We start from the raw sequence: 22,837 nt of genomic DNA, 5'->3' as shown, positions 1-22,837 counted from the left end.
GAGAGAGAGAGAGAGAGAGAGAATCTTAACCAGGCTCCATGCTCAGCGTGGAGCCAGACACAGGGGCTCAATCCCTTGACCCTGGGATCATAACCTAAGCCAAAATCAAGAGTCAGATGCTCAAATGACTGAGCCACCCAGGCACCCTTGGCATCTGACTCTTCATTTTGGCTCAGGTCATGATCCCAGGGTTGCGGGATCAAGTGCAGCATCCAGCTCCACCTATGGCCAATTGATTTAAGACAAAGGTGCTAAGATAATTGAATGGGGAAAGAATAATCTTTTTTTATGTAAATTTTTTAATGTTTATTTATTTTTGAGAGAAAAAGAAAGAGAGATAGAACACAAGTAGGGGAGGGACAAAGAGGGAGACAAAGGCTCCAGGTTCTGAACTGTCAGCACAGAGCCCAACACAGGACTCAAACTCACAAACCACCAGATCATGACCTGAGCCAAAGTCAGACGCTTAACCAACTGAGCCACCCAGGTGCCCCAAGAACAATCTTTTTAACAAATGTACCAGATCAACTGGACAGCCATATGTAAAATAAATTAATCCTACCACTTATTGCACACCATATACAAAAAAGAATTGGAAGTGGAACACAGACCTAAATGTAAGAGCTAAAACTATGAAACTTCTAGAAGAAAACAGGAAAAAAACCTTAGTAACCCTGAGTTAAAACAAAGACTTCTTAAATAGGACACACAAAATACAAGCTGTACCAGAAAAAAAAAAAAAAAATCAATAACCTGGATTTCATCAAAATTTTAAATGTTTGTCCTTCAAAAGATAAAGAAAATATTTATAAAGCATATTTCCAGAAGCACCTGGATGGCTCAGTTAACCATGCAACTCTTGATTTCGGCTCATGTGGTGATCTCAGGCTACTAGTGCAGAGCCTGCTTGGGATTCTCTCTCTGCTCCTCCCCACCTCATGTGCTCTGTCTCAGAATAAATAAACTTAAAAACAAAACAAAACAAAACATATATCCCAGAAAAAGGCATATTCAGAATACATAATAATCTTAAGTCAAATAAGAAGACAATTCCTTTAAAGATTTAAACAGACACTGTGCCAAGGAAAATGTATGGATGGAAAATAAACACATGAATAATGCTCAAACGTTCCCTTAGTTTTTAGAGAAATGCAAATTAAATAACAGTGAGACACCACTACACTCATCCACTAGAATGGCTCAGATTAAAAACACTGATCATACCAAGAATTATCAAGGATGCGGAACAACTGGAATCTTCCTATATACTGTTGATGGGAATATAAAATGATACAATCACTTTGGAAAACAGTTTCTTAAAAAGTTAAACAGGGGCGCCTGGGTGGCTCAGCTGGTTGAGGGTCCGACTTTGGCTCAGGTCATGATCTCACGTTCTGTGAGTTCGAGGCCCGCGTTGGGCTCTGTGCTAACAGCTCAGAGCCTGGAGCCTGCTTCAGATTCTGTGTCTCCCTCTCTCTCTGCCCCCCCCCCCCGCGCCCCCCCCACTCATGCTCTGTCTCAAAAAAAAATGTTAAACATACACCTACCATACAACCTAGCCATTCCTATTTGCTCAAGAGAAATGAAAGCATACATCCATACATATACTCTACATAAATGTTCACAGCAGCTTTATTTTTAATGGTCAAAAACTGGAAACAATCCAAATGTCCATCAACAAGCAAGTGGTATATCCATAAAATGTACTCAACAATTTAAAACACAAACTATTGATACACACAACATGGATGAATCTCAAAAGCAATATGCTGACAGAAAGTAGTTAGACAAAAAAGTATATAACGTATGATTCCACTTAGGAAATTCTAGAGCAACTAAAACCAATCTGTAGTTACAGAAGGCAGATTAGTGGTTGCTTCAAGCTAAGGGCAAGGAGGAGACTGACTACAAAGGGTCACAAGGAACTTTGGGATGATGGAAATGTTCGTTACCTTGATTACAATAATTATTTCAGAGGTGTTACATGCCAAAACTCATCAAGTTGTATACTTTAAATATCAGCAGTTTACTGTCTATCAATAATGTTTCAATAAAGCCATAAAAAAAAAAATACTAACAGATACCTAGGAAAGATTCCTTCCTAAGAACATAAGAGAATAGTGCATTTTGTTTGTTCTTTATTTTTGGAGAGGTGAGGGAGGGGGAGATGGAGTTAATTGTTCCTTAATACTGCTGGCAAAACATATAAAATTAACAGGCAGGAAGTTCCCTAAAGATGGGAAGAGACAACTAAAGACTAGGAAAAAGAAATTATCAAGAATTAAAACAAAGAAGTTTTTAGATAAGAGCTTTCAAACTAAAAAAGGAAGAAAACAATTCTGAAAACCTTAATCAGAATTTATTTAACCAGAACAGTAATTTTGTCCCTAAAGCTTTTCTCACCTAGTTCATTCTTCCAGGCCAGTATTTCTCAGACTTGGGATAATGTATGAACCTCTTTTGAAGGAAAAAAAATTCTTACAGATCCCACCATTGGCCTTAAATGAAACTGGTGCTTCCTTAAATATGTATAAGCCTGAAATTAAGCATATACTACTTTTTTTTCTTACAGTTCTTCTACAAATTTACCATTTAAATACAGGCAAAAATTTTAAGGTCAATAAAAATGGAATCAACATTCATTTAAAGTGATAGGTGAAATAATATTGCTACAATTCATTACCAGTGCTGGGGGTAAAGAGTATAAAGAATTATTTATTCCAGTTAATGTCCAAGATTATTTCATATTATTTTTCTTTTGTAAACAATGAATTGGTTTTAAATCACTGCTTCATTAGTGTTGATGGAATAATCAATTTATTAGTATATTCCAAAATAAAATTCTAAAAATTAAATAATATTTAATGAATACTTCTAAACTTACTTTTCTACCCCAAATCTAGTCTTTCATCTTCTCATACTGAACCTGGGCCCTAACTCAGTGAATGTACCTTCATCTAAGCTACCACCCAAACCACAAACTTGGGAATTATTCTTAAGTATTCTCCCTTTCTCATACTCTTCATATCCAATCGCTCTCTTATGCTCTTCATTTCATCTGTACTTCCAGGACTTCAATTCAGGCCATCAAAATTTCTCACATAAAGTACTATACTCTTCCTACCTACTTTCTAAATAGTTTCCTTATCATCTCTAAGCTCTTTCAATTCATTTCCATAGCCACATCAAATTGTGTGTGTGTGTGTGTGCATGTGTGTGTGTGTGCGTGCGCATACATAGCATACACCCAAATGAGGTTAATTAGGGCCCGAAGGTGAAGACCTGAACATAGGCGGTGGCTATCAGAATGGAAAGAAAGATAGGGAAACTGCTAGAAATGACAGAGTGAGGGAATAGATCAGAGCTGGGACTACAGCCAACCCTTAACAATACAGGTTTGAACTGTGCAGGACCACTTACACACAGATTTTTTACAGTATGAGACTGTAAATGCATTTTTCTCTTATGATTTTCTGAGTAATAGTTTCTTTTCTCTAGCTTACTTCACTATAAGAATACAGTACATAATGCATATAATATACTAAATATGTGTTCATCAATATTTATGTTATCAGTAAGGCTTCTTCTGGTCAGTTAATAATAGGCTATTAGTAGTTAAATTTGGGGGAAGTCCAAAATTATACACAGATTGTCAAATGCATGGGAGTTCAGTACTCCTAATCCCTACATTGTTCAAGGTTCAAATGAATATGGAAAAAAGTGGAGAAGAACACAGACTTTAAAAACTGTGTAAAGATAGAGGAGATAGTAGAAACCATCAGTTCCAAACTGATGCCATGAAAGGCAAAGATCATTTTCCTCAGGTTTCACAAACAATTACACCGTGAGTGACTGGAGGACAGTGATTCTGTTAGCCATAAAAAAAAATAACGGTAGAAAAAGCATTCAGAGGGGCGCCTGGGTGGCTCAGTCAGTCAAGCATCCAACTTCAGCTGAGGTCATGATCTCTCAGTTCCTGAGTTCATGCCTTGCGTCAGGCTGTGTGTTGACAGCTTAGAGCCTGGAACCTGCTTCGAATTCTGTATCTCCCTCTCTCTGCTCCTCCTACGCTCATGCCCCAGAGTCTGTCTCCACCCCCCCTTCTCTCTCTCTCTGTCAAAAGTAAATAAACATTAAAAAAAAAAAGAAAAAGAAAAAGCAGTTAGGGAAATAAGTGGACTCACTGTAAACATGTTCGATTTCAAGTCCCCATAAGATAACTATATGGAATTGTCCAGAAGACAATTTTTAAAAATTTTACATTTGAAGTTCAAGAGTAGAGTTATTGATTTGAAAGGCATTGTTAACATGACAATAATGTGGACACATAATGATATGACTCCTCTGGGAAACAAAAATATGGACTCTGAAATGTTTTGCGTTTATTAAAATGCTGTACTAAAAATTTTAGACTGGGGGCGCCTGGGTGGCTCAGTTGGTTGAGCATCCGACTTCGGCTCAGGTAATGATCTCACGGTTTGAGTTCAGGCCCCGCATGGGGCTTTGTGCTGACAGCTCAGAGCTTGGAACCTGCTTCAGATTCTGTGCCTCCCTCTCTCTCAGCCCCTCCCCTGCTCATGCTCTGTCTCTCCCTGTGTCTCAATAATAAATAAACATTTAAAAAAAAAAAATCTTAGACTGTGCTCTTAAGGAATTTGGTTTAAGTTGAACCTGAATGATAATGCCTCCAGGTACTGTAAAAAGCAAACTTTCGGGGCGCCTGGGTGGCGCAGTCGGTTAAGCGACCGACTTCAGCCAGGTCACGACCTCGCGGTCCGTGAGTTCGAGCCCCGCGTCGGGCTCTGGGCTGATGGCTCAGAGCCTGGAGCTTGTTTCCGATTCTGTGTCTCCCTCTCTCTCTGCCCTTCCCCCGTTCATGCTCTGTCTCTCTCTGTCCCAAAAATAAATAAACGTTGAAAAAAAAAATTAAAAAAAAAAAAATTAAAAAAAAAAAAAGCAAACTTTCCTCTTAAAAGAAAAGTATGTTTACTATAAGCCTCAAAACTATTCCTACAAGTAATTTTAGTTTTTTTAAGTTTATTTATTTATTTATTTATTTTGAGAGAGTGAGAGAGACAGAGCACATGAGTAGGGGGAGAGGCAGAGAGAGAGAATCCCAAGCAGGTTCCAAACTGTCAGCACAGAGCCCAACACAGGGCTTGAACCCACAAACTGTGAGATCATGACCTAAGCCAAAGTCAAGAGCTGGATTGTTTAACCAACTGAGCCACCTAGGCACAACCCTGTAAGTAATTTGAAATAAAATGTCCAGACCATAATCAAAGTAACCAAGAACACAGCAAACGGACTCCATAAACAGGAACCATAAGAAATTAAAGAAAACAGGAGACCCAAAAAGATTTCAGACGTTGGAACTGCCAAACACATCCTAAAAGACAATGCAGACTGTCTTTAAAAAAATTTTTTAACGTTTTTTATTTTATTTTTGAGAGAGACAGAGACACAGTGAGAGCTGGAGAGGGGCAAAGAGAGAGGGAGACAGAGAATCTGAAACAGGCTCCAGACTCTGAGCTGTCAGCACAGAGCCTGACATGGGGCTCAAATCCACGAACTGTGAGATCATGACCTGAGCTGAAGTTGGCTGCTTAACCGACTGAGCCACCCAGCCTCCCCCAGACTGTATATAAAGAAATACACAAAGGGGCGCCTGGGTGGCTCAGTTGGTTAAGTGTCCGACTTCGGCTCAGGTCATGATCTCACAGTTTGTGGTTCAAGCCCCGCGTCGGGCTCTGTGCTGACAGCTCAGAGCCTGGAGCCTACTTCAGGTTCTGTGTCTCCCTCTCTCTCTGCCCCTCCCCTGCTCATGCTCTGTCTCTCTGTCTCAAAAATAAATAAAAACATTAAAAAAAAAAAAAAGAAATACACAAAATAAAACAAAGATATCTACCAAACCAAGTAAATTATAAAAAGCAACACAAACCTAAGAGAACCAAATGACATTTAAAAAAATAACACAGAAACAAATGAAATTAAATATTTAATAGTTTTAGCAGATTTCACACAGCTGAAGAGACTAGTTAATAATCTCGAGGCTAAATCAGAATTTACTATCCAGAGTGTAATAAAAAGTAAACAAAAAAAAATGGAAAACAAGAGAGTGCTCACGTGAGCAGCACATGTACAAAATTGGAATAATACTGAGAAGGAAGATCAGCATGGTCCCCACACTAGGATGAAACACAAATTTATGAAGTGTTTTAAAAGAAAAAAAAAAAAAGTAAGAGACTGTGGTTATAACAAGACTATCTTAGTTGGTGTCCGGGAAGAATAAAGAAAGAGAACAAGGTATATGGCTGAGAATATTCCAAAATGGAAGATGAACCAATCCACAAAGTCAAAAAGGCCCTGGGAATCCTAAGCAGGGTAGATAAAAACATCCACACCTAACCAAATCATATTGAGCTCCGGAAAAGTCAAAGATAAAGATAAATCCCTAAAAGTTAGAGCTAGAGGAGAAAAAGACCCATTACCATCAAAGGGGCAACAGTTATAAACTGATAGCTGACTTCTCAATATTAATAATGGAAATCAGAAGATGGTGGAATCAAATCTTCAGTGGAAAGACAATCACTGCCAATCAAGAATTAAATATTCTAGGGGCACCTGGGTGGCTCAGTCAGTTAAACATTTGACTCTTGGTGTAGGCTCAGGTCATGATCTCACAGTTTGTGTGATCAAGCCCTACATCAGGCTCTTCGCTGACAATGCAGAGCCTGCTTGGGATTCTCCCTCTCTGCCCCTCCCCTACTTGTGCTGTCTTTCTCTCTCCCAAAATAAATAAAGAATTAAATATTCAGGGGAAAAACACTTCCACGAATGAAAGCAAATAAAGATATTATCTGACAAAATGCATAAAGTTCATTATCAGTAGATTTGTACTAAAGATCATATTGCTGGTGGCGGGGAGAATGATTCTAGTTGGAAGATGCAGATTGCAAAAATGAATGAAGACTAAAGAGTAGTAAATATAACTCTAAATGAAAATTACATAAAACAATAATAATGTCTTTTAGTACTTTAAAAAAAAGAAAAACAACACCACACCAAACGCATATAAATCAGGAGGAAACTAAGAGGAGCCACTGCTCTAAAGTCATTTTACTGCTTACAAGGATGATAAAGTATTATTAATGTTTAACTTTGAAAATTTTAATATATGTTAAAATTTCTAGGGTCACCAGTAAAAGAAAAAATTAAAATAAAGAATAATTTCCAAACTACTAGAAGGAATAAAAATAAAATAATGAAAAAAGAAATATTAACTACAAAGCAATTGTACTGTTAATCAATAACACAAAATAAAAATAGAAGAAAAATTTCCAAATGTCCTGAAATTCTGGTAAATTAAATATGAGACATATTCTTTGTGTTCCTCCTAAAAAGGAGGAATCTGTTTTCTCATCCTTGAATCTGGGCCGAGCTTATGACTTGCTCTAACCAAAAGAATGTGGCAAAACCTTTCTTTTACTTTTGCCTCTTGGAATATTGACCTGAGACTACCACATGAGGAAACTGGTCAAGCCTAGTGGATAATAAAAAGTTACTTAGATGAGAACCAAGGCACCTACTACCCAAGCCACCAGCCAGCACCATCAGCCAGAAAGAAGTAAAGCCATCTTGAATCTTCCTGTGCAGCCAATCTTCTAGTCGAATGCAGCCTCACAAGCAAACCCAGACAAAACGAGCCACCCACAGAATTGTGGCAAAAAGCCATTAAGTTGTGGGGTGGTTTTTTATGCAACAATAGATAACTGACATAAATAAAGAGATACACTTGGGAAAAGTCATGGGTCAACAAAATAAAAATATTTTTGAAATGTATAATAGACATATCAAATACGTTTACAAAATGGTAAAGTTTATACATCAAAAAACCTGTGTGCTGCAACGAAAGCAGTGCTTAGAGAAGACTTTATAACCTTAACTGCACACTCTAGGGAAAACAAAGTCTGGAAATTCGTATCTCTCAGAACATTAGAAAAATAAAATTAACTGAAGAAAGTGTAAAGAATAAAAGAATACAGAAAGGAAAACAATAATGAAGTAAGAAACAGACACTAAATAGAGGTAAAGCAAAACTGAAAGCTGGATTTTTTTTTTAAACTTCACACATTTTACAAACTTATGGCAAGACTAATCAAAAAAAAAAACAGGCAATCATACACTGATCCAGATTAGAAGCAATCTTCATCAAAATCCCAACATGCTGCTCTTAAAATTTATATAGAAGTAATACATAGTGGAAAGAGTTGATAAGTGAGGCACATTTTATATTTCATTTATAAGATCCACTACATTCATAAAATAGAGTTCTACCAAAGCATCTATAAAATAGCATTAAATATTTACTTGTGGTAAATCAATAGGTTCATAATGACATTTAAGAACAACTCATTGGTCACCTTCAGAGAACAAGGGAACTGACGGATTATTTTGAAAACTGGTAAATTAAGAAGCATGTATCTATCCTACCTTTCCTAATTGAATTGTACCACTGGGTAACCAAATAGTAAAGAAAAGTTTCTTTTTATGGAAGCATTCCACCTTACAAATAAAGAATGACAATTCAAATATCACCATATTACAAGCCATAATAAATGCACTGATCAAGGCATCAGGCAACGATGGCTGCTAAAAATCACAAAAAGAAACAACCAGACACTACATACATCTTGATGGAGAGTATCTCTCAACACCTAGAAGTATTCTTGTCCAAAAAAATAAAAAATAAACAAAATCTAAACTTTGATGAAGCTTTTAGATCCAACTACTAATTTACAGGAAATACAGAGAATGAAGAAAAATGTATGCAATCAGTGCAATCTATAAACCATAAGAAAGGGGCAAGACAAAAAGCAAGCAGGACATGTAGATTAAGAGAGACAAGAAAACACACAACAATGCTTAGGAATGCACCTTTGGACAATAAAATTAAAAAAGAGACGTACAGATGCAATTACTATAGAAGTCAGGATAGCAATTATATAGCAAGGGAGAGGAATGGGCTGTGATTGGAAGGGGCACATGGAAGCCTTCTGGAGTGGCTGGCAACGATTTATTTCTAGACCTGTGTGTAGTTACAAGGGTGTTTATCTTAAAAGCAAAAAGTCATTAAGTTATGTATGTGTTTTTATGCAGTTTTCTTTATCTGTAGAGTAATATACAATAAAAAGACATTAGAAATCTTAGACTATTTCGTGATGATTCCAGTATTTTAGTATCAACATTTGCCATAAAATTTTAACAATTTTGCATTGAACCTCAGACTTTTTTTTAACTCCTGAGTGACTACTGACTGACTGTTCTTTTGAATCTAAGCCCACCTGAAGGATTTGATAAAAATGCTTTATTCTGTCTTTTACCTTCCACATGGCTAATTCAAACTGAAACACTCTCATAATCAGGTACCATTTTTACCTGACTCATCACTGGTAAAACGAAGATAGTAAAACAACTATCCCAAAAGACCATTTGTAAGGAATAAATGTAAAATACTTAGAACAATGCTGAAAATATGGTAAGTGCTCAATAAATAGTTAATAGTCATACCTCCAGCTTCATGTCTTCACAGTCTGTTCTCAAATCGTAACTCCATTAACTCCATGCCCTTGCTCATGCTGTTTTCCCCACACAGAAGACATTCTACCCCTACCGCCCCCCCCCCCATTAGCAAAACACTAAAATCTCTTAAAGTCAGACTCAAATGTGAAGTCTCCCAGGGTAACAACAGATACCAAATTAACTGAATATGCTTTGATGAGCTTTATTTTCAATTTTATACTAATTTAATTGCATTCATTCAAAGCTGTTAATCTAGCAAAAGGATTACTAATGCATGTTTCTAAACAAACAAAAAAAACACTTAAGGGCCCCTGGGTGGCTCAGTCAGTTAAGCCTCAGACTTTTGGCTCAGGTCATGATTCATGAGTTCAAGCCCCGTGTCGGGCTCTGTCCTGACAGCTCAGCCAGAGCCTAGAGCCTGCTTCAGATTCCGTGTCTCCCTCTCTCTGCCTATACGCCACTTGCATGCTCTCTCTCTCTCAAAAATAAACATTTTATATAATAAATAAAAATAAACCATTTTTAAACACACTCACTATGGTTGTACTTAAGAAGACTTCAAATGCTCTTACTATGTACATTAGTTCCCACTGAAGAGCACAACCGTCTCTTAGTAAAAGAATTTTATCCTTGCATTTATGCAAGGCTGGATAGACAGAAATGCATTTATGCAAGGCTGTTTTAGACAGAAATGCCTAAAACAAAAGTGATTTCTTCATAAAAAGACTGTCATAATGAGAGCAATGTTCTTAAGCAAGGGCCTGATGTGAAATTTTTTGTAGAAATGACTAGAAATGCCATTTTTAAACAACTCTAACATTCCATGCAAATCACTGCAAAAGAAATAACAATAGAGAAATACAGTACCCATTTTTATAAAATTCAATTTGGCATATATAATTGCAAAGAAAACTGTAAAGAGCCTATCTTTCTTCTTCATAATTCCAGCTTGTATTTTATTGTAATAGATTAGAAGGTAATGATATTCTTCAGGTCATGGATGAGAGTGACAATGATGGGGGGGGGGCGGGTGGAATTACAATTTATCCAAATGGACAACATGGTATCAGTTATCAGAAATGGTAAATTCTAAGAACAAGCACAAGTTCACCAAAAAGTCATGTGGAACCAAATTCATTCCCTTCTCTGAAGGGATCATGAAAATTCTGTAACCTTTGTTTACTATGCTACAAAGCATTTGACGATGGCCCAAATCAGGAGTTCTCCACCTTTTCCACGCAAAAGAAACCAATGCCACATACAGCTCTAAGGTCTCATTTTCACAGCTCCATGACCAGAAAAGAAAGACCCTCCAGCAGTAACAACTTAAAGGACTTTAACTGGCCCAGTATGGATTAGATAGATTCCTTGCCCTACTGTCAGAGTGCCAGGTCATTACTGGAAGGAAAGGTGTGAAAAGCGCTCGGTAAGTTGAAGATGAGAACCAATCCAACACCCAAAGAGTATCAATTAAAGAAAGGTTACAGAGGTATAAATCCACTGTTCTATACTTGGTCCTATCCAATAACTTAAATTTATTGAGAAAATATACAGAAGGAATATTAATTAAATGAGCAGGATCAAAAAGAAAAAATTTAGAGTAAGTGGTATGTCCAAAGATAAGCATAAATACCTGCACCCAGTTTTAATTAAAAAAAAAAAAATCAAATACAACAACAGGTTAAGGAAGGCAAATGGAGGGAAAACAACTGTGTAAAGCTAAATATCAGTGAAGAGTATTGATGACTGTCACAAAAATAAATGTAATTCCCCTGATTTTAACAAAGCTTAGGATCACTAAGGAGATAACAAGCCATTCCACTCTGTGTCAATCAGACCACACTTAAAATAATAAACTGAGTTTTAGACTTCTTCTTTAAGAGGTGGAGAAATGAGTAACATATTCAGAAAGCAGCAACGGAAAAAATACAGAGGCCTAGTAACTTAAATGCCTTCCAAACTCTGAGAGTAAATGATTCTATCAATTCAAAAAGGCTTCTTGAGGAGATTTTCAGGGGCACCTTTGAGGAAATTTTTAGGAAGGCTCGACAGTTTTTGAGAACCCAATAGTGGCATGAACTAAGAAAAGTTCATAAGCTTTAATTGTATAATCGCATTTCTGGCAATTTATTCCAAGGAAATAATTCTGCAGAGACAGAAATGTTTACCTGCAAATATATTTAGTATTATCTAGAAAAATTACAGAAGCAAACTAGATGCCCAAAATAAATTATGATACAGTCACAGGAAAGAGTATTTATGTACTTCTTTAAAATTATAGTTATGAAGTTAATGATGAAACATAGGGAAGATGTCTACATGTTAAATGAAAACAGCAAAACACATACCTTATAATTATGTAAAACTGTATGCATATAAATGAGAAATAAGAGGTAATAAAAACAATATGTATGTTATAGTGATGACATTATGGACAATTTAATTTTAATTGTCTTTAATGTTTCCACTGTATTGTTCCACTGTATTGTAACTGTGAAAAACAGATTATAAAACAATAATACCATTTTTATAAATTTCTAAGACTTGTTTTACCAATGCATATAAAAGGGGTCAGCTCCTAAATGGCTCATAATATACTTAAAAAGACAACATTCATAGCAAGAAAAATTTGTTATTTAAGATAAAAGTAACCACAGCCCTAAGAAATGAGCATCTCAGAAACAGAGTCATTCAACAATTTTTATCTGAGAGCCTACTATATGCCAGACATAGTTCTAGCCACTGAGGTTGTATCAATAAACAAAACAGACAAAAATTGCTGCCCTCATGGAGCTTACATCCTAAAAGCAGAGACATATAATAAACAAGATAAATATGTAAAATAAATATCACATTTGACTGATAAGGAAAAGCTGGAAAAGTGGACAGTGTGTGTATCGAGAATGCTTTTGTAAACTGAATGGCATTGGAAGGTCTCCCTGAGAAGTTATCTGAAGAAAGACTGAAAAAGGGGAGGGAGTTAGCAGTGTGGTACCTGGGGAAGAGCATATCAGGCAAGGCAACAGCAAGTACAAAAAGCCTTGAAAACGAATGCCTGGCCAGTGATGCTAATGTGCCAGAAACTGAGAAGTGTAATTAATTAAAGAGTTTGTACTCAGTCCCTGCCCAATAGACCCCAGACAGCTCTACTGTTCTGAAAACACTGCTTCTGGACTTGACCTGCATTAGTTGGTTTCAGTACACAGATGCTTTTCTTGGCAAATTCCTTCAGGTCTTTCGCTTAACCACCATCTTTTTATTCTGAGGTTCTAAATGGGGCCTAAAAACTCCATTCATAGTTCATCCCAAGAGTCTTATGCAGCTCCAGCCCCTCACCTGACTCATACTTGAACTTTGCAAAACATTTAGTGGGCCTGTCAAACTGAGCAAAGGGAAGCCAGCCCCTTCTAGAGCTTGATTTGAAAGGAACAGATCTCAGGAAGGAAAGAAAGCTGAATTTGAAGTATGCAGGAAAGCTGTAAAGTTAGTGGGAGGGAGTACAGGGAGTAGAAGCTAGAGATATGAGAATATCCAAAAGGTACAGAGAAGATCTAGCAACAGGCAACATGGCTGAGGCTCAGGGAAAAATAGTCAACAAACTTAAAACAGTGGAAATATCAAAGGAATTTATAAATAAAAGAATGTCTCCATTTTAAGCTGTTCGCTATGCTGAGATATAATTCCTGCCACCACTCCCAAATTTTCAATAAAACTCTATCACAATTACCTGCTTTGTGGCTGATGCTTTACAGGAATCAAGGCAGATACTAAAAAGACAGGTTCAAGAGACAAGATGAAAAAATAAAAAAGAGAGACAATGTAAATGGGATCTAAAACAGCTTTTGCAAAGTGAAGGAAACTATCAACAAAACAAAAAGGCAGCCTGCTGAATGGGAGAAGATACTTGCAAATGATATATCTGATAATATCCAAAATATATATATATATATATATATATATATATATAAAAACTACAACTCAACAACCAAAAAAAAAAAAAATTAAAAAAAAAAGACAAAAAACAAATAATCCAATTAAAAATGGGCAGAGGATCTGAATAGACATTTTTCCAAAGAAGACATACAAATGGCCAACAGACACATGAAAAGATGATCAACATCACTAATCAGGCAAATGCAAATCAAAACCACAAAGAGGGGCGCCTGGATGGCTCAGTCAGTTGAATGTCCAACTCTTGATTTTGGCTCAGGTCGTGGTCTCACAATTTATGTGTTCCGGTCCACATCTGGCTCTGTGCTGGGGGTGTGGAGCCTGCTTGGGGTTCCTTCTTTCTCTCTCAAAATAGATGGATAAACATTTAAAACAAACAAAAAACAACAACAAACCACAATGAAATACCACCTTATACCTGTCACTATGGCTAAAATCAAAACAACAAAAAATAACAAGTGTTGTCAAGGATGTGGAGAAAAGGGAACCCTCATGCATTGTTGGTAGAATGTAAATTGGTATAACCACTGTGGAAAACAGTATGGAGGTTCCTCAAAATATTAGAAATAGAAATACCATATGATCCATTAATTCCACTACTGAGTATTTACCCAACGAAAACAAAAACACTAACTCAAAAATATACATGCAGGACGCCGGGGTGGCTCAGTTGGGTAAGCGTCCAACTCGGCTCAGGTCATGATCTTGTGGTTTGTGGGTTCAAGCCCCACGTCCAGTTCAGAGCTTGGAGCCTGCTTCAGATTCTGTCTCCCTCTCTCTCTGCCCCTCCCCTACTTGCGCTCTCTCTCAAAAATAAACATTAAAAAAAAAAAAAGGATACATGCACCCCTATGTTTATTGCAGCATTATTTACAACAGCCAGATATGAACACAACCTAAGCACCCACTGATAGATGAATGGATAAAGTTGTGGTAAACACACACACACACACACACACACACACACACACACACACACACGAGTATTACTCAGCCATAAAAAAGGAGATTTTACCATTTGAGACAAAATGGATGCACTCAGACAACAGTATGCTAAGTGAAATAAATCAGGGAAAGACAAAAACCATATGATTTTACTTATATGTGGGATCCCCAAAAAAACCACACAAATAAACAAAAAGCAGAAACAAACTCATACACAGAGAGATCTGATGGTAGCCAGAGGGATAGGGGTGGAGTGTGGGGGATGGGTAAAATGGGTGAAGGGGAGTGGAAAGTATAGGCTTCCAGTTATGGGATGAATAAGTCACAGGGATAAAAGGCACAGCACAGGGAATATAGTCAATGGTATTGTAACAGCACTGTACTGTGACAGTAGCTACACTTGTGATGCAAAGCATATAAACCTGTAAAATCACTATGTTGTAAAACAGTAACTAATGTAACACTATGTCAACTATACTTAGAGTTAAAATATACATATGTATATGTGTATACGTATATGTGTGTATACACATAAACATATTAGAGGTGCCTGGCTGGTTCAGTTGGAAGAGCATGCAACTCTTGATCTCAGAGTCATGGGTTTGAGTCCCTCATTGGGCATAGAGATTAATTACAAATAAGACCTTTAAAAAAAAATTAAAAAAATGAAAATATATATTTTAAAATTTAAAAAAATAAATAATAAAATAAAACAGAGCAGAGACAAAAAAGTGAAATAAGGTGTAATTAAGAAAAACACAATCTCCCTGAAACTCCTGAAAAATATTTGGGGGAGGAAACAGTGTTCCCACCATCTCTATAGACTGGGCTTTGAAAAGGATAAAGGATCACTCTATAAGCTGGTTTACTTAGCTATACCCTGATAGCTGACAACTAGTTCACACCCAGTCAAGCAATTAAAAATGCCTCACCTTTTGCACATGTGAAGCTGGAGAGATTCCCAGCCAGGCTTGCAGATGTCAGATCTCACTGTGCTCCCAGCCTAATGACCTTTTGCAGAAGCCCCTCAATAAAATGGTTTGATCCAAAGGAAAAGGTATGCTAAATTCATGCTTCAGAAAGTTAAAAGAATCATTATTTAGATCATCCAGAGTTGTTGAATGATACTTCACGAAAAAGGTGACTCTAACCTAAACCTTAAAGGGTAAGAGCTGAAAAACAGAAAATCTAGAGATATTCCAAGGATGGTTAATATGAATAAAGCTTCAAAACCTAGAATGAGTGTGGCCTGTTCAGAGAACAGTGCAAAATTGCCTATTTGGAACACGGAGTACTCATTGGCAGGCAATGGCAGATAAGATTAGCTAGGTAAGGTGAGACCAGGTGAGGGAGGGCTCTGAAATTCAGGATGAGAAATCTGAACTTGACAAGCATTCATGGGAAGGGAAAGAAACTGCTTTGTTCTGTTTTTGTTTTTTGTGGGTTTTTGTTTGTTTGTTTGTTTGTTTGTTTTAAGATCATAAAATACTACAGCAGTGCAGACTGGTGTCTTTGTCTGCCCTCTAAAATTGGCTTATAATTTCCCACTCATGTAATTTCTACTCATGTTTTTACTGGTCCTACATCTCCAACTGTCTATCAGACAATTACACTTAAAAATTCTTCAACTACCCTATGTAATTTGTGTACCCCAAAAAACACTTATTGTCTATCCTGTAACATATGCAAACTAGGAATTTAAGAATGACACAGTACATGCCCTCAAGAGACTCAATATGATGCAGGCAGAAGCCAAGAAAACAAACTACTACAATACAGAGTGCAGAGTGCTAACTACTAAAGTCGAGAAATGCTTAGAGTGTCATTAGGGCAAAGGACAACATCAATTTGGAAATCAGGAAAAGACAGAAACACCTAAGAGAAAGTGTTAACTGGACTGAGTTTTGAAAGAAAATAAACACCAAAGGGTAGGGGAGAAGTAGTGGGGAGGACAGTTATTGCAATCAAACTGCAAAGGCTGAGCAAACTCTCCTACTCAGAACTGCTATTCCATTTGGCTGGATGAGGATAAGAAGCACTACCAAAGAACCAGATCATGAACACGATTTTCTCATGATAAGAACTTTGCATTTTAGAGGGGCACCTAGGTGGCTCAGTTGGTTAAGCGTCCAACTTCAGCTCAGGCCATGATCTCACAGTTTGTGGGTTTGAGCCCCAAGTCTGGCTCTGCACTGACCACATGGAGCCTGCTTGGGATTCTCTCTCTCCCTCTCCTCTCACCCACTCGTTTTCTTTCTCTCTCTCTTTCTCTTTCTCTCTCTCTCTCTCAAAATAAACATCAAAAAATTTTTTTTTAATTTTAAAAAAGAATTTTGTATTTTAGAAGAGCCAAAAGACTTTAATGAAGGAATAACATGATCATATTTGTGTTTCTTAAAAAGAGTTCTGGTGGCAGTGGAAGCTGGATTAAAAAGGAACGACAAAGCATCTTCATATCACAAAACGCAACAAAAATCTGATAAAGGCTGCTATTAACGTTCAATTTATCTGCAGTTATCCATTCCTACCCCCTTTCTGGGCTTAGCTTCATAAAACCTTCCGTAACTTTTCTCCCCTTTCTCAGAACTTCTAAGGCATATCTGTCTGTACAATGCATTCTGTAACCACCTTACATTTTTAACTAACTTGCATTTAAATTTCTTCTCCCTAACAAAAATGTACCCTTTCTAAGATGTCATATATTTTTTGAAGTTTATTTATTTAGTTTGAGAGAGAAAGAGAGAGTGCAAGCAGGGGAGGGGCAGAGAGAAAGGGAGAGACAGAATCCCAAGCAGGCTCCACACTGTCAGCACAGAGTCTAACACTGGACTTGAACTCACAAACCATGGGATCATGACCTGCATCAAAATCAAGAGTCAGATGCTTAACTGACTGAGCCACCCAGGCATCCCTGTCATACATTTTTTTAATGTGTGTGTAATACATACACACACACACACACACACACACACACTCTCCATCCCACAACATTCTGAAACCCATTAACTTCCTTTCAACTGATTATGTGTTCTCCTTTATCCATAAATAAAGATTCCACTATTCCCCATAAATAATAAAATAAAATGTATGACTAGGCAAAATTAAGGTGAAAAAAGTTAGTATACTGTAGTGAGGAATGAACACAAGGCAACTTTCTAGGAAGATGAAAGTGTTCTCATTTATGATAGGGCTATGTTACACTGTTGTACTGCATTTACGTAAAAAATGTATAAGCAAGATTTATACTGTTCAATATATATATTTACCTAAAAATCTGTAAAAATAAGGAGTGGGAGGCAAGGGGCTATAGATGAAACATGAATGGCAGAATGTTGATGGTACTTCTTCAGTGAAGTGTATATATAGGTAGTTATTCTGCCTACTTTGAAAAAACTGCATTAACAAAACTAAAAAATAACTCAGGAAGTTAAATTACTTGTTCTCCTAATGTTTGGAATAATGTGACATTATAACTTTTAAAGTGGCTTTTCTAGCTCTATTACCTATTTGATTCTAAGGGATATCTTCTAAGACAAACTTATTATTAAAAGCACAGATGAGGGGCGCCTGTGTGGCTCAGTCGGTTGGGCGTCCGACTTCCGCTCAGGTCATGACCTCGCGGTCCCTGAGTTTGAGCCCCGCATCGGGCTCTGGGCTGACAGCTCGGAGCCTGGAACCTGTTTCGGATTCTGTGTCTCCCTCTCTCTCTGACTCTCCTCTGCTCATGCTCTGTCTCTCTCTGTCTCAAAAATAAATAAATGTTAAAAAAAAAAATTTTTTTTTAATAAAAAAAAAAATAAAAGCACAGATGAAAAAAGGTCAAGCAGCCACAGGTTCCTTAATTAAGCACCAGATAGGAAAATTAATTAGCCCTGTTACAAACGATGCCCGAAAAGCCGGTAAAATATAAAGGCAGAATTTTCTAATCTTCTAATCTTCAAACTGTGCAGCCAAAGATAGCATCTGAAAGATCTCCAAAAGTTTCTGGAAATATAACATCTACAAAAATAGACTCAATGCCATTCTTAATGGTTTTAAAGTAATTCGCTTACTTTATCTCAGTAATTTAAACATCATGCTTATCTGCTCTTTTTTTTTTTTTTTTTTAATTTATTTTTGGGACAGAGAGAGACAGAGCATGAACGGGGGAGGGGCAGAGAGAGAGGGAGACACAGAATCGGAAACAGGCTCCAGGCTCCGAGCCACCAGCCCAGAGCCCGACGCGGGGCTCGAACTCACGGACCGCGAGATCGTGACCTGGCTGAAGTCTGACGCCCAACCGACTGCGCCACCCAGGCGCCCCCATGCTTATCTGCTCTTAATTTGCATTCTCCTCCCACAAAATATTTAATGTGGAAAATAAAGATTTTCCTTACCCATGCCAATACACAAGGTTAACAATCTTCTGTTCAGTAAATTAACTGTTGCATAATTTAATCCCCCAAAAAGTTTACTAAGTTTCTCAAAAAAGATAGTTTTAACGCATTTTACAATAAAATGTAAATGATAAAAACACCTAAAATTCAGTAAAACCATTTCTATTGTATTGTTTTGCTACTATTTCCCAGGAGATTATATTTAAAACTTTCCTTACTCGGGGCCTCTGGGTGTCTCTGTCGGTTAATTGTCCGACTTCGGCTCAGGTCCTGATCTCACTGCACGTGGGCTCAAGCCCTGCCTCAGGCTCCGTGCTGACAGCTCAGAGCCTGGAGCCTGTTTCTGATTCTGTGTCTCCCTCTGTCTCTCTCTCTCTCTCTCTCAAAAAATAAGTAAATGTAAAATAAAATAACATAACATAAAATAAAATAAAACTTTCCTTACTCAATAATCTATGGTCTTATAAATCAGGAGCCACCTAAACTGTAACTGTAAAGGACATGAAGAGATGCTGAGATGCTGATAATATTCTTATCTGGGTACAGATCTGAAGGCTGATTACATGGGTGAGTTCTATCTGTAAAAATCTTGAAGCTCTCCACTTATGTGTACTTTTCTATATTACAAACACATTACACATGTAATACTCTGATAAAACAAAGTAAGCCAGATCTGTTAGAGCTGTCCTCAAATCCCCTACCTGACACTAAAATACCTGTTCTATGCACTGAAACATTTCTCTAATAAAATTCAACGCTATTTTTTTTTAATTTTTTTTCAACGTTTATTTATTTTTGGGACAGAGAGAGACAGAGCATGAACGGGGGAGGGGCAGAGAGAGAGGGAGACACAGAATTGGAAACAGGCTCCAGGCTCTGAGCCATCAGCCCAGAGCCCGACGCGGGGCTCGAACTCACGGACCACGAGATCGTGACCTGGCTGAAGTCGGACGCTTAACCGACTGCGCCACCCAGGAGCCCCAAATTCAACGCTATTTTATAGCACTTAACATTTTGACATATTCCAGATAACAACTTCCATTTCCAACTGGGAGCTCAGAAAGCATACAATCCAATAGAAAAAAAAACTGTTTATATTTTCCAGAATAAATCATTTTAAAAGCAAATTGAACAGAAGAAAAGCAAATTGGGGCTGTATTGTCTGGACAAAGATGCAGATCATTTTCAACTTTGTTAATCAAATTTAGAAAGGAAAAGAAAGACCATCACTTCAAACCTTAGTAAGATGGGAAAACTTCTAGGAGAACGTTAGTAAACACTTCATGAAAGGAAGGTCACTTCTTAGTGATTTAGTCCTAAGTCTACTACTAGTCAGACATTTTAAGCAAAACAAAAACAAGAGGCAACAGTACCTGCCCAGGGAGATGAATGAAATAAAATACATGAAAGCGGTATGCCAAGATTTAACATGGAATATCCAATGAATGGCAAGAAAGCTTGGGAAGTAACCTTTCCTCATTCATTTGCTGAAGCCAAGTGTCTCCCAGTTAATAAAAAATTATGTCTGTAACCCCACAACAGTAACTCAATACTCTTTTCCTTCCTCTTATCTTACAATCGCCCAAAGTTAAAGCTAAACCTTAAGATTCTCTCGAGGAGAAAGCAGCGGAATATAATCAAAAAGGATCTTGATCCTCAGCCAAATCACACTTTGACCTTCCACCTCAAGAGCCAGAGGAGGGAAACTTGCGTTCCAAATACTACGGAACCACTTGAGCCTTTCCGGATGAAATGCCAGGGAGTTCACTGACCACCTCCATGGGGAAACCACTTTACAAAAGCAATCTTGCCAAATGGACCCAGGATAGTTGGCAGGAACCATCATCACGACTTTCAACAACTACTAGGGAATCGTGTCAAACCCCAGCCAAGTGACTGAGACAACAGCCTCCAGCCTGGCGAGTACAATCCTCAGTCTCAAATCATACATACACGTCCACAAGGCAAACCCACGGTCTCTCAGGAAATGAGACGACAAAACTAGAACATACCCAGAAAGTTGGCACAGCAGGTGGGCTGGGGGCAACAGCCTCGCGGCCGGGGCACAAGAATGCCAGGGGGCGCTGGAGAAAGATTCACACTCCTGGAGGCAGTGAAAAGGCACAGAGAGCACTGGAAACGAGGCCCCGGGGCAGAGGCACAGGTTTGCTAGAGGGTGTGGGGAGTCACATCCCGGGGGCAGAGTGCGGGGCGCAGGGAACACTGGGGACAACGGCGCCGCAGGGAAACCCAGACGCCCTGACATTGGAACCTGGCAGCAGCCGTGGCCGGCCTCTACGCTTGACCCCGCCGGGCAAAGGGACCCGCCACCCGGCGCCAGGAGAGAAGGGAGAGCGCGCGGGGCGCGCCCGCTCGGGCCCGGGAAGGCGGCGCGGCCAGGGGCCTTCTTACCCGTGCAGGCCGAGGGCGCGGCGCCTCTTGTGAAGCAGGCAGAGCAACAGGAGCGCGGCCCCGGCCAGCGTGGAGTTTCGCGCCGTCAAGTACTTGCTGAAGGCCGCCATAGCACCGCCAGTGCAAGCGAGCCGGGAACGGGGACGCGGCGGCAGCGACGGCGGCGGCAGCGGATACCCTAGTGCAGGAAGCGCGGAGCAGACTGGGAGGAGAGGGGCGCGCGGAGGGAGGGAGGTGCCGGCCGCGCAGGACCGCCCCCTAGCGCGCGCCGCCGCGTCGTCCGCGCGCTGGAGCCCACCCCTGACTTCAGCTCGGCGGGAGCGCGCGCGGGCGCCACGGAGGCCGGAACAGTCCTGGGATGCTTTCTGCGCACGCGCGGACCCCCGCAGAGTCGCCGGGATTGCCGGCGCGGAGACGCTGTGGGTCCTTGGTCTGGTGCTCGTTAGTTCTCCCCGGCCTGGTTGCTTCCCTTGCCTCACCTCTACTCCCACCTCCGCACACACCGACCTTGCCCAAGAACTGGAAAAGCGAGCCTGCCCTGCACCGGACCTGGTGGGACCTGCCACTCCACCTCCCCCTTTCCCCCCCTGCACGGTGAAGGGCCGTTACCACCCTCTTAAAGGAGCGCAGGAAGAAGGGGAATGGCCCCATCACAGAACATTTACACAAAACCGAAGGCACCGTAATTATTCAGACGAAAATAACCGTCGGAAACTCCGAAGAGATATAGGAAAATGTGGGAAGAATGACTACAAATTGAGAACCTTTTTACAAGCCAGTTTTTCTAAGCCGAGGGTTATAATCTCTAGGGGACTGTGGAATCAGTTTGGTAGATTGAGACCATCTGTGTGTATATGTGTGTTGGAGAGAGAGATCGGTAAGGATAGACGACAGAAAAATCTCATAGTGCACCACATGTAAACGAGTTGTTTTGAGAAATTTTTATTCCAGTCTTGTAACCATGTGTCCCAAGCAGTGATAAAGTGTATTTCTTTAATGTGGGTCTGATCAAACAAAAAGTTTGAGAAACACTGTTGTCTGCAAAGGGACATTCAGAAATAACAATCGTGCGTTGTGGGAGCGTTGGCCTTACTCCCAGAATCAGAAGGGCATTACAGATTACAGCATTCTTCTGGCTGGCACTATGCTGCAGAAATCATTATCCCTAGCATTTAGACTGGCATATGTACAGTAACTTAGTGAATCCTTGTCTTCGGTTGAAGAAGCTGGAGTCAGAAAATAAATGCATAAAACCTTGCATAATGAAAACACATATTGAAGTAGCCTACGTGTTAAAGTAGCCCATATTAAAGTAGCCCACAAAACTTTTCCTAGGTGTTTTCCCAGTATAAACTGGGAGATAACCTAATACAGATTACAAGAATCACAAAGGGGGGGGGTAACTGTTTACATTTTTCGAAGGTGGAGTTTTCTACTAAATTCTCCATTTGGCATGTAGACATTTTCATTACCTCATTCAACAATTAGGCAATTTGGTACGCACAGAGGATACAAAGATAAACAGATCACAATCCCTGTTCTCCAAAGGCTGGTAGAGGAGGAAAAAATAT

The 22,837-nt window shown here is 39.0% G+C and overlaps 1 protein-coding gene and 1 non-coding gene across 2 annotated transcripts in view; one reads left to right on the top strand and one right to left on the bottom strand.

The window, feature by feature from the left end:
- ABCD3 (ATP binding cassette subfamily D member 3) overlaps positions 1–21,473 on the bottom strand; it is a 74,043-nt gene extending 52,570 nt beyond the window's left edge. Inside the window, exon 1 of the mRNA XM_040471029.1 lies at positions 21,267–21,473. Coding sequence (XP_040326963.1) covers positions 21,267–21,376 — 110 coding nt within the window. The 5' untranslated portion in view covers positions 21,377–21,473. The remainder of the gene's footprint in view (positions 1–21,266) is intronic.
- LOC121027891 (U6 spliceosomal RNA) lies at positions 6,119–6,228 on the top strand. Its single transcript, XR_005788974.1, has one exon. It is a non-coding gene; the product is annotated as a U6 spliceosomal RNA (small nuclear RNA).
- Positions 21,474–22,837: the final 1,364 nt, after the last annotated feature.

The sequence above is a fragment of the Herpailurus yagouaroundi genome, unplaced genomic scaffold, assembly GCF_014898765.1.
Source record: "Herpailurus yagouaroundi ecotype Mexico unplaced genomic scaffold, PumYag 77, whole genome shotgun sequence".
NCBI classification, from domain to species: domain Eukaryota; kingdom Metazoa; phylum Chordata; class Mammalia; order Carnivora; family Felidae; genus Herpailurus; species Herpailurus yagouaroundi.
Note: the sequence above shows the minus strand (reverse complement) of the source record. Positions and strands in the feature narration are given on the sequence as shown.